Source organism: Perognathus longimembris, chromosome 7 (genome assembly GCF_023159225.1).
Source record: "Perognathus longimembris pacificus isolate PPM17 chromosome 7, ASM2315922v1, whole genome shotgun sequence".
NCBI classification, from domain to species: Eukaryota; Metazoa; Chordata; class Mammalia; order Rodentia; family Heteromyidae; genus Perognathus; species Perognathus longimembris.
Window position 1 is genome coordinate 10,290,093 of NC_063167.1, and position 22,192 is coordinate 10,312,284.

A 22,192-nucleotide genomic window follows, 5' to 3' on the forward strand; every position below is an offset into this window, starting at 1 on the left:
CCCAAAGGAAGAGCAGCAAGGGTGGGAATCCTGCGTAACACGGACTGTTTGTTGGGTTTAATAAACAAGGGGGCCGGGGGCTCACGCCAGGCACCCTAGGGACTCGGAGACCTGAGAATCGTGCTTTGAAATCAGGCGGAGCAGAAAGGGCTGCGAGGCTCTGATCCCCAATGAACCCGCAAAAAGCCAGGTGTGGGGGGTGTGGCCTAAGTCACCGAGCATGGGGCACGAGTGAAAAAGCCAGCGAAGAGCACCAGGCTGTGAGTTCCGGCGCCACACAGGGGGGCGGGGGGGGGGCTGGGGGTGTGGCTCAGGCGGTAGAGCACCTGCCAACCAGCGCCCAGGCCCTGATTTCAAACTCCGCCCTCCCTCCGCAAACCCTAAGTCTATGCTCCGCTGAGATGCATAGCAGCTGTGACTGGACCCACTTCCCACCCGTCCATTCCGCCCGCGTGTCCCCCACTGTGTGTGGCGACGGCTGTGGACCACCAGCTCGCCTGAGTCACCAGGAACACCAGGCGACCTCCAGCCCCCCGCCCCGCCCCCCTCCCACCAGCCCCGGGATTTGCACGGTTACCAAGCTCCCCTCGCTTACTTCCGGAAGCACACACCTAGATCTTGGGGGTGCAGCATGCTGACCCCCTGCCTGACGATGCTACCAGAGTCTTTGAGTGCCTTGATCTGCCCACACACCAGCTTCCCATCACCCTCCTCCTCCTCCTCCCGGCTGAAGGCTGCGCAGGAGCTGCTGATAAACCGGATCTGAACGGGACTCAACTCCCCCCTCCCCCCCTCCACCGAGGAGCAGCCACACCTGGACTGGCCCGAAGCCTCCCTCCCCTTAACAAGGGGGCGGGCTAGGGAGGCCCCCGACTCCATAACAGGGGAGAGCAGAGCTGGGCCCGCACCCGGTCTCCTGGGCCGCAGTGCTGAGAGAGGGTGGTCGGCTTGGATAGCCCCGCCATGCCCTTCCAGAACCTCGTCCGCCTGTCTGTGGACAGCCCGGTCCACACCATCTGTGTCCTGGGCATGGAAATCCACGTGGACATCAACGGGTGAGGCAGGGTAGCTGGCCCTCACTGTCGCTAAGCATCTGGGGCTTTTTTTTGGGGGGGGGCGGGGGCACTCCAGGTTCTGTCCAGCCTCAGGGAGCCCGGTGTGGGTGCCGAGAGGCCCTTGATCGTGTCACAGTGCTGGCCGTGCACCGCGAGGGAATCCTGGGCCTTGGGCACCTCTCCACCCCCCGGGCTGCGGCTGATCCTGAGGAGTTGTTAGGGTCCCTCCCAAACTGCTCCCAGCGGCGGCGGCCAGGGCTGAGCCCCCCCACCCCCGCCCTTGCCGGCCACCTTCGAGGGAGTGAGCGAGCATGAAGGCCGCCCCTGACAGTGTCTCCTGCCCGTCACCCCAGGTGTGCCCCCAAGGACTGCACGTCCTTCACCATCCGCGGCACCGCCCGCGTCCTCATCGACGTGTCGGGCGCCGTCATCACGGGGAAAGAGGATGCCTCCATCTCGCAGTCCCTGCCCGGTCCGCCCCACGTGCTCCTCAGGATGCTGTCGCCCAGCCTGAGCGAGGACGGCGACAAGGTGAGCCCGGCGTGGGGGGGCGTGGACCGGCGGCCCCCGGACCTCACCCAACAGGGAGGTGGTCTCTGCCTCGATGGGGCTCAACCTGGGCCGTGGGGCTGAGCCTCCAGGACTTCGTAACCCCCTCCCTCCTGCCAGTGCGGTCAGAACCCAGTGTGTTAACGCCCGGCTTTTTCGGGGGGGGGGGGGTGGGGGGGTGGGAGGGGAGGCAGTCCTGGGTGGGGCTTGAACTCTGGGCCTGGGCGCTGTTCTCCAGCTCCTTTTGCTCAAGGCGAGTGCTCTACCACTTGTGCCACAGCGCCACTCCCGGCTTTCCCGAATAGCTTATTGGAGATGAGTCTCTCGGGAACTTTTCTGCCCCCGGACTGGCTTCCAACTGCCATCCTCAGATCTCAGCCTCCTGAGTAGCTGGGATGACAGGCGGGAGGCCCCAGTGCCCGGCAGCACCCTGCTTTTGTAGTTGGAGGTCCCCAGGTGATCCTGGCACAGAACCTGAGTGGGGGATGGGTGGGCCTTGCTGGCCGCTGGGGGGCCTTAGCCTGACAGGTGGGCAGTACAATTGTGCGCGGGGCTAGGCCCTTCCCCTGATTCCCCCCCGGGGTTGCCTCTCCTGGGCTCAGTTGATGGGTCTCAGCTGGTCTTGAAAGCCAGTCAGAGCTCAGCCTCCACCACCGCCAGGAGGGGGCAGCAGAGGGAAGGCTTGGCCTTGGGGGAGGCAAAGGCTCTGACTCAGGGCTGGGTCAGGATGGATTTGAGGTGGAGGCCAGGGCTGAAGGGTGGACTCCGGGTCTGCTGCCTGCTCGTGTGTGTGTGTGTGTGTGTGTGTGTGTGTGTGTGTGTGTGTGTGTGTGTGTGTGTAGGGGGGATACACCCCTCAACACAGCAGGAGGGGGCAGTTGTGTGCCTTGGGTGTCATGGCAGCTTGAGTGACGGGTCCCCCAGGCCGGCTCTCGGGGAGACCTTGGGAACTTGAAACCCGTGGCTCTGCTCCCGGCGCTCCACGCATTCTGCGCGCTGTCTCCACAGGTGCTGGTTTCCTACTTCTTCCCCAATGAGGACGTCCCAGCCGCCACAGCCCTGCTCTACCTCACCGGCATCGGTGAGTCCGGCTTCCACCAGGGACGGCCCCTCACCTCCACCCCACCCCACCCCACCCCACCGTCCACAGGAGAACAGAGGCTTTGCCCAGGGAGAGAAGCCGAGGTCCCGGCCTGTGGCTGTGCTTCCTGAGCCCATTGAAATCGGACCTCTACTGCCTCCTAATTCAGGGTCCCCAACGCTGGTCCCTTCTGCACAATTCTACCCACCTGCTCCTTCCCAGGATGCTTTGCAGGACCCCTCCCCTGCTGGCCTGGGAAAGTCTTCAGGCTCACCTGGCCCCCACCCACGAGGGTCTTCAGCCAGGCGGTGCCAATTAGCTGTCACTCATTCCATGTTTCTTGAGTGTCTAATGCAACAGACCCCAAATCAAAGTGGGTTGTTTTTTCTACCTTTCAAACCTACCTTTCTAGTAGCTTCTCTAGTGCAGTCCATGGCCACTCCCACCTGCTTGCTGCTCGGGCTAGGAAGCTTGCAATTACCCAGCCTGTGTCAATTTGAGTCTTTTTTTTTTTTTTTTTTTTTTTGCCAGTCCTGGGGCTTGGACTCAGGGCCTGAGCACTGTCCCTGGCTTCTTTTTGCTCAAGGCTAGCACTCTGCCACTTGAGCCACAGCGCCACTTCTGGCCATTTTCTATATATGCGGTGCTGGGGAATTGAACCCAGGGCTTCATATATATGAGGTAAGCTCTCTTGCCACTAGGCCATATTCCCAGCCCTCAATTTGAGTCTTGAAGGACCTTCTTCTCCCATGCTCCCATCCTGGTCTAGGCCTCCATCCTTCCCCCATCTCCATAACCACATCTCCCAGTGACCCTGTTGCTTTTGCTCTTCTGCTGCTCTTGGCTTAGTCTAACAGCTCTTTGTGTGCGTGTGTGTGCACATGCGTGCATCTATGTACACACTAGTCGTGAAGCTTGAACTCAAGGCCTTCCACCCTTGCTTGGCTTTGTTCACTCAAGGCTGGTGCTCTACCACTTGAGTCACACATCTACTTCTGGCTTTTTTTGCTGATTAACTGGAGGTGAGAGGCTCACGGGCTTTTCCTGCACCTGGCTGTCTTGAACCTCGCGCCCCAGATCTCTCCTGAGTAGCCAGGATTACAGGCATGAGCAAGCACCGCTCAGCTATATAAAGGGGCGCATCTCTGAGGACACTGGTGCCCAGCTCCACGTCTCAACTGCTTCTGTTAGGCAGATCAAAGCCAGTGGCATTGTTGTCTGCAATAACCCAGGTGTGGTCCCCCCATGGCTCCTGACCCCCAGGCCCTCCTTCCCCCACTTTGTTTTACACACCTTTTCCTCTAATGCCTTTTATCCAAGACACTAACAAAGATCCTTCTCTTGCCAACTCTAGGACTGTTGATATTCCGTGGTAGAACACTTGTCTAGCATATGCAGGGCCCTGGGTTCAGTCCCCAGTACCCTAAAACTTCAACTTCTCTGGCTACCCAGGACTGAAGCTTCCCCCTTTGCACTCCCTCCACGTGTCCTATTTCCCGTGGCACTTCCTGCCACAGATGTAGTGTGTAAGCATCCCTGCCTATACACAAGACTGCGTGCCCCTGGGAGACGGCCATGTGTCCAGTCCCCAGAGCAGCCTGGCCCCCGGCGGGCGCTGGGGCCTGGAGTATTTGGGCTGGGCGAGCAGGGTCCGGCAGCGGCCAAGGACTTGCTGCTGGCTTAGCTAAGATGGCACTTCACAGGAGAGCCCCGAAACACGATGCTGGTAAAGCCCTAGGCAGGTGGGGTAACACGGGAGAAGGCAGCCTCCAGGGTGAGACTCTGGGCCTAGGTCCTGCTGTGTATGACAGAGTGGAGAGAACTTCCCAGAAGGAGGGAGGGAGGAAGCGAGGCGTGAGATGGCATGTTGACTTGTGGCTTCGCTTTGTGGGCCCTTAGGGTTGGGCCTCCCCAGAGGAGCTCACGAGAAGCAGCTGCAGGTGTGCGTCCGCCTCTGCGCCCACGGGGTGCTGGGAAGGTTTGGGGGACGTAGCCTTCAGCAGCCACAGCTTGTGGGCCATAGGCAGTCCAGGTGATTGAGACGCCCCTCTTTCCTTCCAGAGGTCTCCCTGGAGGCGGACATCTACCGCGATGGGCAGCTTGAGGTGCCAAGCGACAGGATAGCGAAGGTGAGGCGCTGCCCCAGAGCCAGCGGGGCCCCGGCCCCCCTCACCTGACCTCCAGTCTCCCAGAATCTCATGGCTTGACCGCACGTCAAGACTGAGGTCAATGATTGGCTTCATCCCAAGCCAGGTGTCCAGCGACTCGGGACACACCTCACCTAGTCCGCTGGAAGAGGGTTCGCGGCCAGGCCGGCCTGGTGGGGCGCGTCTCCTCGAGGTGCCCCACTTCCCTGGCACTAAGCTGGGTGGCGCTGGGAGGCTGGATCAAGAGCCTTTCCTCTTGGCTCCTTGGCCTGAGGCTGCCACCTCAACCTCTGTCCCCACGCATTCCTAGGGCCGAGGGGAGAGGCCGGCTCTGCCCCTGGTGGGCGCGGAGGGTTTATTTGGTTTCTTCCTGGGCTGACATGTGTATCACTTGCAGAAAAAATGGGTGTGGGGACCCAGCGGCTGGGGCGCCATCTTACTGGTGAACCACAATCTTGTGGACCTGGGCCAGCTCACCGACAGCGAGGTCAAGGGGATCCTCTCTGAAGGTGAGAGCCTGCCGGCCCCGCCTACTCCGCTGGCCCCGCCTACTCCGCTGGCCCCGCCTCCTCAGCCAGCCCCACCCCTGGACCCAGGCAGAGTTCCCTTTGGTCAGGCCAGAGCTCTATTCTTGAGTTGGGTGGTGGCAGAGAGCTTGCCCAGCATCTAGTCCAAAGGCCTAGGTCTTGTTTTGTGCCCTGGAGCTGTTTAGCTCAGGCTGGTGCTCTTATATCACTGGAGCCACAGCTCCACTTCTAGCTTTTGCTAGTTATTAATTGGAGTTAAAGAGGCTCCCAGACTTCTCACCTGCCCAGACTGGCTTTGAACTGCCATCCCCAGATCCCCACCTCCTGAGTAGCAAGGATTACAGGCGAGTCGCAGGTGCCCACTCTCTCCTGGATCTTGAGCTCCGGCACCCCACACGTGCACGCCACACATACACCGATCTCTTATCCACAGCTGTTACGTGTGACGGAGCATGTGGCTTTGTGGGAAGGACCTGGGCTGTCCTGGGGCTTGAACTCTGGGCCTCACACATGCTAGACAGGTGCTCTTCTACTTGAGCCATACATCCAGCCCTTTTGTTCTGGTTAGTTTTGAGGTAAGGCCTTTTGGACCAGTTAAAACATGCACTGCCCTTGATTTATGCTTCTGATTGAAGCTGGCATGACAGCATGTACCACCAGTCCTGGAACTTGAACTCAGGACCTAGGCACTGTCCCTGGCTGCTTCTTGCTCAAGGCTAGCACTCTGCCACTTGAGCCACAGCACCACTTCTGGCTTTTTCTGTTTATGTGGTACTGAGGAATCGAACCCAGGGCTTCCTGTATGCAAGGCAAGCACTCTACCACTAGGCCACACCCCCAGCCCTTTGTTGTTGTTGTTGTTTGTTGTTGGGATGGGAGTCTCTCTTGCCCAGGCTGGCTTGGAACTGCGGTCCTCCCAGTTCTTCCGCTCCTGAGTAGCTGGGCTCACAGGTGTGTACCACCAAGCCCAGACACACACACACACACACACACAGGCTTTAACGTCAAGATGTCAGTGCTCTTCCCACCACGCTCCACCTTGGTTTCTGTCACTTCCAGGCCTGGGACGCCAGGGCCTGACGTCGGCGTCTTTTCTCTTGCCTAGAAATAAGTACTCTGGCTCACATGACTCTCATCGTCCAAGGCCCGGACAGCACCTTGAAGAACTACGGGCTGGTTCTCCACACTTCTGAGGAAGAGGCCAAGCGGGTCAGAGTCTACTGGCCCATGGTAAGGACCCAACCCGGACTCTGCCTGGGCGCCCCGGGGACTGGGGTGAGGTGGGCCCTTGCCGCCTCTAGCTGGGGTCTCAGCAGCGTCCTGCTGCAGGCCAGGGGCTGCCACGGGAGGAATCCTGCCCGGAGTTTCTCGGCTGCCACCCTCGCCGATGTGCAATGGGGCTCTTGGCATTGATCCTGTAGGATTCTTGCAGCTGGGAGAGGAGAAATGTGTCCTAGCAGACAGGACAGCCACGGCCTTAGAGAAACTCTTCTCCCAGTAACTTCCACTGGAGGGAACATCTGTATCTGTGTGTGTGTGTGTGTGCGCACGCACGCGCGTGCGCGTGTACAGGTGCCTGTGTGCACCAGTACTGGGGCTTGAACTCGGGGCTGTGAGCTTTTTCTCTTAAGGCTGGTACTCTACCACTTGAACACTACCTGGGGCTTGGAGAAGAGTCTCATGGACGTTTTCCTGACCGGGCTGGCTTTGACCTGAGATCCTCCTGTCTCAGCCTCCTGAGCAGTGAGGATTGCAGGTGTGAGCCACTGGTGCCTGACTTCCCGTCTGTATTCTTGACACCCTCGCTATATTGAACTTCCAGAATTCAGGCACCGAGATGCCAGAGTGGTGTGCCCATCCTGTCACATCCAGGGCAGCCCCTCACCTGCTGCCTGCCTCCCTTGGAGGTAGGCGCTCACCCCTCGAAGGCCTGGCTCCGTGTTGGCCGAGTGCCTGCCACACGGAGCAGGGAGCCAGTGGCTCACACCTGTAAGCCCAGCTACTCGGGAGGCTGAGTCAAGAGGACTGAGGGTTGAACACGAGCCTAGGCAGAGAAGTCCAAATAGCAAAAAAGCTAGGCTGAGGGACGGCTCAGGTGGTAGAGCACTGGCTGTGAGCAAGAAAACTTGTGTGAGGCCCTGAGTTCAAGCCCCAATACTATAAGGAGTAATGAGAGGGTGAAAATCAACATACATGATATGAATGTATGGAAAAGTCCTAATGTCCATCCATTATCTTGTACGGTTAATATATGTGTAATTAGAAAAACAACCAAGCCAGGAGCCAGTGGCTCACACCTGTAATCCTAGCTACTTAGGAGGCTGAGGTATTAAGGATCATGGTTCAAAGCCAGCCCAAGCAAGAAAGTCTTAAGAGACTCTTATCTCTAGCCAGCAAAATGCTGGAAGTGGAACTGTGGCTCAAGTGGTAACGTACCAGCCTTGAATGAAAAAGGTAATTTACTCCAAAAATGTATCCAGGTGGGGCTCTCTCGCCTTGCCTGCCCAGTGGCGAGTCATCTTGAGAGGACCGGCCGAGGGGAGCCTGGGTCTCCAGGACAGGTGGCTGTCCTGCACCTGCAGCAGGGTTCTGGCGGGACTGGTGACCAGCCATGGTCCAGCCCAGGTCACTGGGAAGGCCTGGGTACAGCTGCCGGCTCTACAGAGGATCCAGAGGGCTGGCTCTGTGCTGGGGAAAGCTCTGCCTTGCCCAGTTCTACGTCTTTCCCCCAGGAGACCTGACTTGGTGAGGGTGGGAACGGGGTGGGGGGTGGGTGTTGAAGCTTCTAGGCAGATGAGGCCAGGAGGGTTGTCAGCCAGCCCAGTCCCTGAAGTGGGAGGGCAGAGGCTCGGCCTAGGGCCTGCAGGGCACTGTGAGCGGAACCCAGGGATGGCTGGGTATGTGGGAGGAAGTAGAGGCCTTCGGAGGAGGGGGTGAGCCGATGGTTCTGCGTCTTGGTTGGCTGGAGCACAGTCAGTCAGGAGTCCCCCAGGGAAGAATCCACCTGGAGCCCTCGCACAGGGAGCAGGTGTCAGCATGGAACGGGCAAGGAGGGCGGAGTGGACAAGTGGGCGGAGCTCAGAGGCCGTGAGTCAGATGGTCTCGTGATGGGTGATGGCAAAGCTTGGGATGTGGCCAGCCTCATGGCACGTGAGGTCACCTGCTTTGGGGTTTGTGTGCACGGCTTTGACCTGTAATTGGGAACAGACTTCAAATGAGGGACCACAAGGACCTTGCATTTAGTTGGTTGGTTGGTTGTTGTGTGCTGGTCTTGGGGCTTGAATTCAAGGCCTGGATGCTGTTGCTTAGCTTTTTTTGCTCAAGGCTAGCACTCTACCATTTGAGCCACAGCTCCACTGCTAGCTTTTTGATGATTCACTGGAGATAAATCTCATGCCTTTCCTGCCTATGCTGGCTTTGAACCTTGATTTTTCAGATCTCAGCTTCCTAAGTAGCTAGGGCCACAGGCACGAGCCACTTGGTACCTGGCTAAGAATCCTGCTTTCCTTTCATTGTTTTCCAGTTCAAGGCTTGAACTTCGGGCCTCACATCTACTCAGCTTGCTGATTTGGCTGGTGCTCTATTGCTTGAATCGTGCCTCCAGCGTAGCTTTTTGCTGGTTAATTGGAAATGGAGTCTGGTGGACTCTCCTGCCTGGGCTGGCTTTGAACTGTGATCCTCAGATCTCAGCCTCCTGAGTAGCTAGGATTACAGGTGCGAGCCACTGCCCAAGGGACTCCATTTTTTTTTCCACTAGTGCCAGTCCTGGGGTTTGAACCCAGAGCCTGGGCACTGTCCCTGACCTTTTTGGTCAAGGCTAGTGCTGTACCCCTTGAGCCACAACCCTACTTTTTTTTTTGGTAGTTTATTGGAGATAATCTCATGACTTTTCCTGCCCAGGCTGGCTTTGATCTGCAATCTTCGAAACTCAGCCCCGAGTAGCTGAGATTACAGGCATGAACCACTGATGCCCAGCAGGCCCCGCCTTTTCTCTAGAGCTCTTAAACTGGGTACGGCATCTGTCTTTCCTTGTGCTGAGAATTTGGCTTTCCCAGCCGAGGCCCCGAGTCTACCTTTGTACAAAACATCTTGCTTTGAGGACTTCACTATGTCTTCCCCAGCCCCCAAAGCTGGATTTCTGGATTGGATGTGGAACCACCTGCTATGAGTCTTTGGCCCGATTGAACCCCACAAACGAAGGCATTTCCAGCTCCCTGTCTCCTGGCACATCTTGGGCCTTCCGTGTGTGTTGGCGCCTAACCGGCTGTTCTTTATAAACACCAGCTTCTTATCCCCTGAATGCGACAATGGACCAGCCTGCCTCTGCCTGCCTGCCTGGAGCTCAGCCCGGCTCCTGGCCCCAGATGGCTGCCAGCACCCCACCAGGCCGATGGGCAAAGAGCCCTGGGCCGCTTCAATGGCCAGTGTTCTTCTGCCTCTAGATGAGATCCAATCTATGTTCAAGCTGGTGCTGGGTCCCAGCCAGCACGCCCATGCCGTGTCATCCCTGAGGAGCGTGGAGAAGACCTTGTACGTGGCGGCCATCGACTTCCCCAGCAGCAGCTTTTCGGGTCTGGTTTCCTTCTCTGTCTCTCTGGTGGAACAGCCCCAAGAGTCGGTATGTGTCTTGCCACAGGTAGGTAAGGAACCCCGGGCTGGGAAACGAGGGGGAGCAAAAGCATCTTGCACAGCTGGAAAGGTGGGGGCAGGGGGTTCCGCGGAAGGCGATGAGCCTGGAGATGGGGTTCAGACCCCGGGAGGGGAGGGGAGGGAAGGGGAAGGATTAGAACCGGCTCACCACTGACCTTGTCTTCTGTCCCAGGGGATCCCGGAGACCCCCATATACAAAGACACCATAGTGTTCCGGGTAGCACCCTGCATCTTCACACCCAGCACCCAGATGCCTCTGGAGGTGTACCTGTGCAGGTAGGGTCCCACCCCCTCACACCTTCAGTGCTCATCACCAGCACCCCAAGTGTGCAAGTGGGGCTCACTGGGAGACTGCACCCGTCTAACTAAGCCGCCTGGATCTGCTTGGGCAGCCGTGGAGGAGTTTGAGGGTACTGGATACAGCAGTATATGGTATGGCTCCATCTTGAGGGCTATGGGGTTTTCTTAGGTGGGGAGGAGGAGGGGAACAGTCAGGCAAACATGACTGCAGGCAATATAAAATACTGTAGGAGTCCATCTTCCTGGAATCCTAGCTACTCAAGATGCTGAGATCTGAAGATTGAGGTTCAAAACCAGCCTGGGCAGGAAAGCCCATGAGGCTCTTTATTTCCAATGCGCTGGGACCTTGAATCTCCCATCGGGGTGGTTTGCAGGCACAGCTTGACCCAGCTTAGCCACCGATCACCTGCAAGGTGAGAAAAGGGACAGGAAAGGATGGACAGCCCACGTTGCAGGGCCTGGATGCTGTCCCCCACTGAATGCTGGCACCATGCCACTTAAGTCACAGCTTCACTTGTGGCTTTTTGCCAGTTAATTGGACATAAGATTTCTCGTGAACCTTCCTGCTTGTGATGGCTTCAAAACTCCATCCTCAGAGTCTCATGGGAAGGATTACAGACATGAGCCACTGTTCCCGAGCTCCTTTTTTCTCTGTGTGTGGGGGACGCAAGGAGGGGGTGGGTAGCTCGGGTTTGAACTTGGAGCCTTGAGCTTCCAAGGCAGGCACTCTACTGCTGAGTCGTGCCTTCAGCCCTTAGCACCCCGGTTTCTGACGGCTTGAATGTGTATGGCCTTGTTCACACTGACGGCACGGTGATTTCCTCTTGTGCGTAAAACTGGAAGATCTTCCCTCCACCTCCGGGGCCACTGCCCATCTTCATTGTGGACTCACAAGCGCGGGGCCTTTAGAACCCATAGGGACCCCGGCCGAGATGGCAGGGGTGGGAGATGCCCCTCCTCCGCATCCCCCACACGTCCACAACGGCCTTCCCGGTCATCTCCAGGGACCACCTAGCTTCTTGAGGAACAGGGACCCCACAGTCCTGGGCTTGGAGTTGGCAGACCCCAGGGCAGGAGAGGACCCAGGGACGGGGCGGGGCTTCCCTCCGCTGGCCAATGGGCAAGCAGAGGCCCTCGGCCCCGCCCTCCGGGACAGGGCTGCCGGCAGCAGCGAGGTCAGAGGCGGCTTCCTCTCCCATGGCAGGGAGCTGCAGCTGCAGGGTTTTGCGAGTTCAGTGACGGAGCTGAGCGAGAAGACCAACGTCCCGGTGGCGTCTGTGTACGAGGACCCCGCCCGCCTGGGCAAGTGGCTCCAGGTAACACCCCACCTGGGGATGCAAGGGGTGGGGGCCCCCACCCCCTTCATAGAGGGCTTTGCTGGTGGCCTGGGTGAGATGAGTTAGCAACGTCGTAGACCTGGGGACTAAAGCTTCATAGGCCCCCACGCCCCCACGCCCCCCCTGCAGGGTTATCACAGGGCGAGGCCAGAGCCACCGTGGCTCTGACTGGAGCGACTGCCACCAGCTGGTGTGCCACCACCTGAAGGCCAGGGAGAAGGCAGCGGGGAACCGCACCACTGAATGGGCGGGGGGGCGGGGGAGGGGGCCTTGCCTCCCACAAGGCCCCGGGACTCTGAGCACAGTGAAAGAGACTGAAAAATAACGGTCCGTTATCAGCCCCACCCGGGCAGCTCATGGAGGCCTGGAACTCCTTGAATGAAACTTGAGGAAGCAGGGAGCTGTTTGTGCAAGGACCCTGGAGGGGGGTGGTGGGGTAAGTTTGAGGCAGGCTTCCCTGTCCCCAGAGGTGAGTCAAATTGGCAGGAAGCAGTTGGGGGGGGGGGCGATGACCTCACAGTCCCTTTCCGTGTCCTCTAGGATGAGATGGCTTTCTGCTACAGCCAGGCACCCCACAAAACCACCTCACTGGTCATCGATAGCCCTCGGATTGCCAAGCTGGAAGAATATCCCATGAAATACTCACTGGTGTGTGTGGGGGGGCTTGGCGTGGCTGACCTGATAGTCCAGCCTCTGGTGCGATCCAGACATGAAGGAAGAGTGGGGCTTTCAGCCACCCCCTCCTAATACCTTTGCCCCCTTTCGATCCTCCAGAGCCCCGACGTGAGCTACATGACCCACGCAACAGAGGACCACCGGGTGGCCAGCCTGGACTCCGTGGGGAACCTGATGGTGTCCCCCCCAGTCAAGGCCCAAGGGAAAGACTATCCCCTGGGCAGAATCCTCATTGGCAGCAGCTTTTACCCCAGGTGAGCCGACAGACCAGGGGCTGCCCGGGGGCCTTCAACAGCTGAGGGCAGCCAGGCGCCGGAGGTGCACGCCTGTCATCCTAGCTACTCGGAAGACTGAGATCTGAGGATCAGAGTTTTGGAGCCAGCCTGGGCAGAACAGTCCATGAGCCTCTGAGCTCCAGTTAGCAAAAAGACAGGAGTGGAGGTGTGACTCAAGAGGCAGAGTGCCAGCCGCACTGCTCAGCTTGGATGTTTATTTCCACAAAAGAGCGTGGTTGGATTTCCGCATGCACATTTCATCTGAAGCCAGCTGAGAGGAGACAGGGGTTTAATGGGGGAGCGTCTGGTTATTGGGTCAGAAGTCGAGGGCTCCGAGCTTCCCCGTGGCTGCGGCTCAGTCTCCGGCTGTGCCAGAGCAGATGCTTCGCCAGCTGCCGGCCTGCGCCACCGCAGCTCAAGGGCGATTCTCTCCATCTTCCAGTGCGACGAGCCGGAGCATGGGCCAGAGCCTCCGAAGCTTCCTGTATGCCCAGCAGGTCCAGGCCCCGCTGGACCTCTTCTCAGACTGGCTGATGAGTGGCCACCTGAGCGAGTTCATGGGCTTCGTCCCCGTGGAAAACGGCAGCAAAGACACGAAGGTGGGGAAGGGGCTGGAGAGGGCATAGGAGATGGCGTCAGACACAACAGGGGCATGCGTGGGTAGCCTCTGACCCTGGCCCTCGATTTCCAGGATTTCCGGCTGCTCCTGGCCAGCCCCAGGGCCTGCTACCAACTGTTTCAAAAGAAGCAGATGGAGGGCTATGGAAATGCGACTCTGTTTGAAGAGGTCAGGCCCGACCAGCTCCTTTCTAATGGTAAGGGAACCCTTCCCTTCCGCCATACTGTCCCAGATGGCCAGCCTCGGCCAGAGGGAGGTGGAGGGAGAGCCTGACAGTGGATGGGGTCATGTTGGGGCACCCAGCACTGGGGGCGGGGGGGACTCTAAAGGAACTGTAGCCCACACAGCTGGGCATTTAGGAGGCATGTGAGAGACACACGTGTGTGTGTGTGTGCGCGCGTGTGTACACAGCTCTTGGCAATACTGACTGACTTCCCTTCAGGGAGTGCTGGGTTGGGCATCTCGGTCCCTTAAAGCATATAAGTAGACACATAGAAATGGCGTGGCTGATACAATGACATAAATGTAGCAACACTTACCCAATGCCGATGGCTCACACCTGCAATCCTAGCAACTCAGGAGGCTGAAGTCTGAGGATTGCTGTTCAAAGTCAGCCAGAGTAACAAAGTCTGTGTGACAGACTTACCTCCAATTAACCGCTCAAAAACCAGAAGTGGTGCTATGGCTCCCAGTGATAAGAGTGCTAGCCTTGAGCAAAAGCTCAGGGACGGCACCCAGGCCCTGAGTTCAGGACCTAATGATGTCACATGCACAAATACACAAAGTAGGAACCCAAAAGTGGGCTTCCCCCAGAAATGTTCTCTAGATCACTAAGATCCAGAGCATAGTGGGAGAGTCAGCAGATTTGGTGTCTTGGATGAGCCAAATGCTAGTGGCTCACGCCTGTAATTCCAGCTACTCAGGAGGCTGAGACCAAAGAGGGTCACGGTTTGAAGCCAGCTTGGACAGGAAAGTCCAGGCTCTTGTCTCTAGTTAACCAGCACAAAGATGGAAGTGAGCTGTCGCTCAAGAGCACCAGCCTTGAGCAGAACAAAAGTGAGAACGTGAAGCCCTGAGTTCCAGCCCCAGGGCTGTGGGATGTGCACCCGGTCCAAGCCGCCTGACCAGTCGGGATCCTCCTAGCCACAGGAACACACTAGGAGGTGGTCCTTACCACGCGTACAGGCCGCTGGCGGTCACCTCAGAGCTGGTGCCCAAGGCTGGCATCCTTGTCCCAAAGACTGAGCAACTGAGGAGCAAAGGTAGCATAACCCCCTGGGCTGCCCGAGGGGGCCAGAGGCGAGGGGGACCCAAGGCACCCCGCAGCTGTGTCCTGGGATGCTCAAGGCAGGGACCTTGCCTGCTGGGAGGAAATCCTTCCCCGGATTTCAGATGCAGCCCCTGGGACCAGCCAGGCCACCCACCATGGTCAGTTGGCTGTGTCAGCTCCAGATGGTTCTGCTCGTTCCTGACCCTCCAGGCCTTTTCCTACAGGGAGGGAGGCCAAAACCATCAATCAACTCCTGGCTGATGAAAACCTGAGGAAGCAGAATGACTACGTGGAGGTAGGCCGAGCGTGGGGGCTTGTCCCAAGAAGGGGCTGGCATTGTGGGCCCCATGGGAAGAGCCTGGCCTGTCCCCTACTGGGGGTGGAGGTAGGGGGCAGCTGCCAAGCAGTCACTGGGCTCCAGACTTGAGGGATGGAGGGCAAGTATGGGGAGGACTGGAGGGGGCCAATCAGCCATTTCCATTCATGTGGGGGCGGCTTGCCCCGCCCGTCTCCATTCACGTCAGGCTGAGTGTCAAGATTACCTACTGGTCTCTTTCCAAGTCAGAACACCCCTGACAGTCTGGACCAGCTCCTAATCGAGCAGCTACGATGCTCCAGTCATTGTGTGTAGTATCTGAGGCCGGGGGTGACCCTACAAAGTAGAACCCAACCTGCGTACAGGACAAGCAGGCTGGGAGGCCAGGCAGCCGTCTGAGAGGAGGTTGAACTGGGTCTGAACCCAAGTTCGTGTGTGTATGCACACGTGTACATGCGCACATGTGCGCTAGTTCTGGGGCTTGAACTCGGGGCCTGGGCCTTGTCCCTGAATAGCCTAGCTCAAGGCCAGTCCTCTACCACGTGAGACACAGTCCCACTCCTGGCTTTTTGCTGGTTTAACTGGAGCTACGAGTCTTACAAACGGTCCTGCCTGGGCCGGATTTGCATAGTGATCTCAGATCTCGGCCTCCTGAGTTGCTAGGGTTACAGGTGAGAGCCGCCCACCCGTGCCAAGGAAGATCAGCCGAGCTCAGATCCCGCTGATGGGCCCCGGGCTCCGCCCCCCTCCTTCCCCTCTGAGAAGCTTTCACTATCGTCCTGCCACGGCAGTTCTGAGGTGCCCGTGGGGGGGGGTCACAGGTCCCAGACCTCTGAGGTGACTCATCGACTTTAAGAAGCAGGGGCCTCCCGAGAGAGATGGTCCGGCTTCCGGGAGGCAAAGCTGAGGTATAGGAAGGAAAGGGCATCAACCTGACTTTGCTTGCCACGTCCTGATGGCTACCTAGACAACAGGCCCTCTGCCGCTGTGCCCTGACCTCTGCAGACACAAAGCCCACCTGCCCTGGCAAGTTGGGTATTGGCTGGTTGTGGGGCCAGTGTCTGAGTGGCTGGCTGTGTGTCCCCCAGATCTGGGGGTGGGGGGGGTGCCCAAGACAGGGCTGGCTGCTTAGGCTACTTCCTGGGCCTGGGAGACCCTGCTCGCTCTCTGAATTACCCACTCTGGGGTGCGGAACAAAGGGGCCCTATGGTAACGGTAGAATCAGGGCCAGAAGCTTCCCAAAGCTCACCGGCATGGGCGCCAGGCTTTTCCTCGGAGCCCTGCTCCTGGCGAGAAGGAAGGAGGCACCCCTGTGTTCATCACGGCCCACAGAGCTCCTGTCACACCACATTGGGGTGAGGAGCCGGCCACAGCTCCAGGCAGAGAGCAGAAGGAAGCAGGCTTCAGGTTTCTGACGGTCCCTTCCGCCCCACAGAAGTGCCTCCATCTGAACCGCACGCTCCTGAAGAGGGAGCTGGGCCTGGAGGAAAAGGACATCGTCGACATCCCCCAGCTCTTCTACCTGGAGAAGCTCACCAACGTCCCCCCGGACCAGCAGACCGCCAAGCTCTTCGCCAAGCCCTACTTCCCTGACTTGGTGAGGGCCACGGGGCGTCGCTGGCCGGGGAGGGCTGGACCGGGGATCGGGGCACGGCACAGAGGGGAGGGGACGAGGGTCTGTTTATCTCTTAGATAGGGCAGGGAGTGAGCCCAGGGCTAGGGGACTTGGTAGCTGTGGGCCAGACTCCATCCATGCCAAACACTTCCGGGCTCTTACCTAGCTCAGCCTCGCTCAGCTCCAACCTGAAGGGCTCAGGGAGGATTCCCTCCCAGATGAGAAACAAGAGGCTGGCAGTCCTCGGGGAAGTTCCCCCATTGCAGGGTCTTCTGTCCTCTGTCCCTAGAGTCCAGAGCAGCAGCGTCTGGTGCATGGAAATAACACTGTATCTAATGAGGGTGAGCGGAGAGACCCCCCTCCAGCAACAGCGGTTTGCATCTGTCCCTCTCCTGCGTTGCTGTGACCTGTCACTTGGGTCTGCAATCCAAGACATGTGCACGGATGCTTTCAAACACCCGCTGAGCTCCTCTGGGCCCTGGGGACACAGCCTCTGCCCTTACCTGGCACCATGCTAGGACCTTCTGTGGCTTTCTGTTGACCTGTAGCTCCTGGGAGCTGTTGGGGGATCATTGATTGGCAAAACATCTCCGAAGAGGAGTTACAGATAGGAAGTGGGCCTAGTGGCTTCTGCCTGTAATCCCAGCCTGTAGTTCAACCAGGTTAACCCCTGGGCAGAAAGTTAGCAAGGTTCCATCTCCACCAACAAGCTCAGTGTGGCATAGGCCTGTCAGCCCTACTACAGTGGAGGCATAGATGGGATCTGGGTACAGGTCAGCCCCAGGCCAGCAGAGAATAATGTAAGACCATGCCTAAAATGAAATCAGACTGAAGGTGAGGCTCGTGGTGACCTGCCATGAGTTCAAACCTCATATGACAGAAGTAGACAGGGTTGGCACCCGATGGCTCAGGCCCGTGATCCTAGCTACTTGGGGGAGGCTGAGGTCTGAGGATTACGAATCAAAGTCAGCTGGGGCAGAAAAGTCCCTGTGAGACTCATCTCCAATTAACCACTCAAAACCTAGAAGTGGCGCTGTGGCTCAAAGTGATAGAGCACTAGCCTTGAGCAAAAGAGCTCAGGGACCATGCCCAGGGCCCGAGTTCAAGCCCCATGACCAACAAAAAACAACAGAAAAGATGGACACTGGTCAAGGCTAGAGGAATGGAAGATGTTCAGCACATAGATAGGAATATGGCAAAGGTAAGACTATGGGGTCAGAATCGCAGATACAGCAAGGCCAAATGCTGGCCATGCAGAATTTGGGTTTTGCAATTAAGAAATAGCGGTAGTACTGAGAAAGTAATTGGAAGTTCACTGAGGTAGATTAGTAATGTCTGCAATGGCACAGGCCTAGATAGTGATTGCAGTACCTGGCTGAGATTGATTAGTGATGCCTGTGTGGGCGGGGCCTGGAGAGTAGTGTCCTGAGTTTGCTCTCCCTCCCCTGTCCTCAGTCGAGTGGGATTTTCCCTGCGTTTAGCCCATGACTCGATGTACTTGGAAGAACGGGCATCTTCCTTCTAACACCAACTAGTCCTTGCTCCCTCTAACAGCTGCAGATGATGGTGATGGGCAAGAATCTGGGGATCCCCAAGCCCTTTGGGCCCCAAGTCGAGGGCGCCTGTTGCCTGGAAGAAGAGGTCTGCCGCTTGCTAGAGCCCCTGGGCCTCCAGTGCACCTTCATTGGTGACTTTGACTGCTACCTGACTGACATCGGAGACTTCTGCGCCTGTGCCAACATCCGCAGGGTGCCCTTTGCCTTCAAGTGGTGGAAGATGGTGATACCGTAGCCCCTGGTCCTCAACCCTGGCAGCAGGGTTCCTGGCCCAGAGGGGACCCCGGAGGATCCCAAGCAATACACCCCTTCCTGCCTGGTCCACCTTAAGATCCAGCGACGTGGCCAATGAGCCCGCTGGTGGGCAAGCGGGAACTAAAGAGCAAATAAAGCTCCAGCCTTTCTGAAAGCATCTGTGGCAACCTCCTGGCTCTGGGGGAGGGCTGCATGACAGCAGAGGCCGAGTGTCCCTGTCCCTGGTTCTGGGAGAGGGCTGAGGGACAGCAGAGGCCGAGTGTCCCTGTCCCTGGCTCTGGGGAAGGGCTGAGTGACAGCAGAGGCTGAATGTCCCTGGCTCTGGGGGAGGGCTGCGTGACAGAGGCTGAGTGCCCTGCCCCTGACTGGTGGGTGGCAGGGGGAGGGTCGGGAACAGGGCTACAGGAGTTCTTCTCCACTTCCACAATGGGAAGCCGCCAGACTGAGGTGATTCCAGCACTGCCTCTGGTTCAAGCACTGAGCCATGCTGGGTCCAGACTCCAGGCTGGAGGCAGCAGACGCCACCCCCTGTGGGCAGCCGGCCTCTGCAGGTGGAGAAGGTAGTCTCCCCAGAGGCCTTCAGTCTGGCCTCAGTCAGGCCGGGGCTGGTCTTTGCTCAGCCCAGGCCTTGTGGGTGAGGGCGGGTGGAGGCTGCTGAGGGGTCAGCCCTGAGCGCCTGCTCTGGACCTCCAGGATGCCGTTCAGCCCCATGGCAGGGCCTGTGCTGGGATCGAGCCGTCCTCGGCTGCTGCCGCAGGGTAACCGGCGCCCATTCTGAGCTGCCGCCGCCGCTTACCCAGCAGGCGGCTCTGCAGGGCCCCCCTGCCCGAGTTCCTTTGCTTTCCATAGCCTCGGAGTGCAGGCCCCGCCCTCCAGTCCTGCAGGAGGGCACCTCGGGCTGGGCCAGAGGCTGTGGGGCGTACAGCCCAGGCACAGGCCAGCTGTCACGTCGATGCCGGTACAAAACCAGCGGGACTGAGAGGGCCGGGCCTGGGGCTGCCCACTTAAGATCTCCCACAGCCTGCTCTGGTGGACTGGCCTTTGCCCGCCATCTCGGGCCACCTTGCCATTCAAGGGTTCCACAAGAGACCTGGGCAGGCTTAGCCTTTCTCTCCTACACTCAGGCCATTGCTAGAAAGATCCATGGTCTTAGCCTGTCAGCAAACACCCAGGGCAATTAGTTGCAGCGTCTTCCTGGCCCGCAGTGTTGTAGGGACCATTAAACTGGGCACCAGCAGTTATTCATGGGGCTCCTGCTGACAACTCGAGCCACCCTAGCCTCAGCCTGGGGGTGATGGGATCCAGAAAGTCAGTTCTGCCCATTGTGTGCCACCCGGCAAGGCCAGGGACCCCTTGGTACCCTGCCTATCCCAAGAGTGAAGAGCTGTCCCCACACCTGCCAACGAGAACTCTGAATGAGATGACTCCAGCCATTTGCAAGGCCGAGGGGAGGCCTGGGCAGGCAAGAGACTTGCCACCTCCATCTGTCTCCCCGGCCCCACGGAGGGACACCCACAGGGACACCTGGGGACGGAGGGGGAGGGCAGATGAGCAGACACAGACCCCAGACCTCCCACACACCTGGAGAATGCCAGTCCTTATGCCAAGCCCCCAATCCAGGGCTTCCCAGCGGCTCCAGCATATGCCAGGCCACCAAGGATCAATGTGCACCCCAAGTGCCACGTGGACACCCCCTATCCCGCCCACTGGCAGCTGGCTCCCGAGGGCCCTGTGTGGCCATCCTCAGGTCCTCACGGTCCCCACGTGGGGGCGGGCGGACAGTTTGACCTGGCCTGGGACCAGGCAGGACTGCGGCTGGCCAGCCCCTCAACTCTCCTGGGCCCAGAGGGGCTGCTGCTGGCAGAGGCACTGGCCGGCTCTGTCAGCCACGCTGGACCAGGCCCGGGGAGGGCAGCTCCCGAAGGCAGAGGGAGGGGCTCGGGGTCTCCACAGACCTGCAGGGAGGGGGCCAGGCCTGCACAGGCTCCCTGCAGGCTGCCCGGGGACTCCAGAGGGGAGCCAGGGGTGGCTGGGGCTTTTCAGCAGGAGCCCCAGACTCCATGGCCTTCTCCCGCCCTCACGGCAGCCAGGGCCAGTTCTGGCCCCCACTGCCCCAGTCTCTGAATGAGGGCAATAACGGCCCCACCTCAGGACTGCTGATGTGGCGAACGGGAAGTGGAGGCCCGAGGGCCCTGCGGTCCCCCCAACGGATCCCAAGCACAGGCCACTTGCATTTCCTTTTCCAAGCTGGCTAGGGCTTAGCTCCGGGCACCAGCCTGGTCGCTTGGCGCCCCCTGGTGGGCAGCTGGCCACACTGCCGCTGCAGCCTGGGATGGGGGCCTCTGCCAGAGTTTGGGGGGACATCTTAACCACTGCTGGCTTATGGCATCACGTGGGCTGGGCGGGGCGACTGTCATCAGCCACTAGCATGCGTAAGACCCAGCACTGTTAGTTTTCTATTTTTTTTTTTTTGCCAGTCCTGGGCCTTGGACTCAGGGCCTGAGCACTGTCCCTGGCTTCTTCCTGCTCAAGGCTAGCACTCTGCCACTTGAGGCACAGCGCCGCTTCTGGCCGTTTTCTGTATATGTGGTGCTGGGGAATCGAACCTAGGGCCTCGTGTATCCGAGGCAGGCACTCTTGCCGCTAGGCTATATCCCCAGCCCCAGTTTTCTAATTTTTTTGTCCCTTGTGGGGCTTGAACCCTGGGCTTGGGCGCCGTCTCTGAGCTCTTTAGCTCAGGCTAGCACTCTATCACTTGAGCCACCACTTCCGGTTTTCTGGTGGTTAACTGGGGGTCTCAGACTTTCCCGCCCAAGCTGGCTTTGAACCTCAATCCTCAGGGATCGGCCTCCTGAGTGGCTAGAATGTAAGTGTGTGCCCTAGGCACACACCCAGCACTGTTTTTAAAAAGTCAAGCTCACACCAGCGATGTAACACGCTCAGCGGCCCACCTCCAGGGGGCCCGGGGCTTCCATGAACCGCACCCACCCCACCGTGTGCCCAGGACAAAGGCAGTGGCAGCAAGGCCTCCCTCACGCTGCCCAGCCACACGAGGCCTCTGGCCAACGGGGGCAGATGGCACCAACCCTCTTGAATCCAGGAGTGTGGGCAGCCCATCTCAAGGGGACATCAAGGCACCGGCCCTGCCCCCCACCCCCCTCAGGCCATGGACTCTAAAGGGGCAAAGTTGGGAGCCAAAGCTCTGCGAGGGCTTTCTCCCAGCACACCCTCTTGTGGGTGCCAGGTGTTACGGGGTACACAGGTGGGGTGGATTGAAACGAGGATGCCATATACAGACTCCATTTTTTTTCTTCCAACTGAAAAAGAAACACCGAAGCCCAAACAATGATGCAGTTTATTTAAAATGTTTACTCCAAGAAATATATATATAAAAAAAAATAAGACAATTAACAACACTAAACCAGGCACCTTCAACCAAATCCCAGCACCCTTTTCCTTCCGTCACCCTAAGCTCCTCCTCGAACCTCCTTCCTCACCCAGAGGGCAGAGCCAAGCATATTCCCAGTGGGTGCAGGACACCCCAACTGCTACTCAAGCGTTTTCTTTTTTCTCCATGTGTGGAAGTCGCGTGACACCGCTATGCCTAGAGGAGGGGTACAGGGGCAGGACCCGGGGCCGGCCAGTGACTGCTGGATTTGTGCCCCCCAGATCCGAACCCCCGCAGCCCAGGGCAGCTCCTGAGCCCTCGCCGTGATTCTCGGGGTGCCCGGAGCGGCACAGGGAGGGCCCTGGTCCTGCGTGGAGGCTCGAGCGGGGCAGCCTGGACAGAGCAGGTCAGTTTCACAGAAGCTGCGCTGCGGAGGCCCACGCCCCGTGCTGCGGCCTTGCGGGGCGGGGGACGGGCGCGAACGCGGGCCTCACACCACCTCCTCGAGATGGGAGGCCGCGGGGCTGGCGGGGGACCGTCAGGACGGAAGCCGCTAGGCGTGAAGGGCGGGGGGGGG

The 22,192-nt window shown here is 58.9% G+C and overlaps 1 protein-coding gene across 1 annotated transcript; it reads left to right on the forward strand.

The window, feature by feature from the left end:
- Window positions 1-963: 963 nt before the first annotated feature.
- On the forward strand, window positions 964-18,374 carry Padi6 (peptidyl arginine deiminase 6). The gene is made up of 17 exons (XM_048352090.1): window positions 964-1,055; window positions 1,409-1,586; window positions 2,529-2,685; window positions 4,747-4,814; window positions 5,230-5,341; window positions 6,465-6,589; window positions 7,534-7,536; window positions 9,807-9,977; window positions 10,182-10,285; window positions 11,514-11,625; window positions 12,187-12,294; window positions 12,421-12,575; window positions 13,039-13,195; window positions 13,288-13,411; window positions 14,710-14,780; window positions 16,237-16,398; window positions 17,971-18,374. Exons 1-17 carry the CDS (start codon window positions 964-966, stop codon window positions 18,205-18,207), a joined length of 2,136 nt encoding a protein of 711 aa, XP_048208047.1. The 3' UTR covers window positions 18,208-18,374.
- Window positions 18,375-22,192: the final 3,818 nt, after the last annotated feature.

What these genes read in the sequence shown, in the direction of transcription:
- Padi6 (XM_048352090.1), top strand. Translation starts at nt 964, where the DNA reads ATGCCCTTCCAGAACCTCGTCCGCCTGTCTGTGGACAGCCCGGTCCAC. An exon ending in GGCAGCAGCTTTTACCCCAG is followed by an intron (nt 12,576 to 13,038) that starts GTGAGCCGACAG and finishes TCCATCTTCCAG; the next exon opens with TGCGACGAGCCGGAGCATGG. An exon ending in CGACCAGCTCCTTTCTAATG is followed by an intron (nt 13,412 to 14,709) that starts GTAAGGGAACCC and finishes CTTTTCCTACAG; the next exon opens with GGAGGGAGGCCAAAACCATC.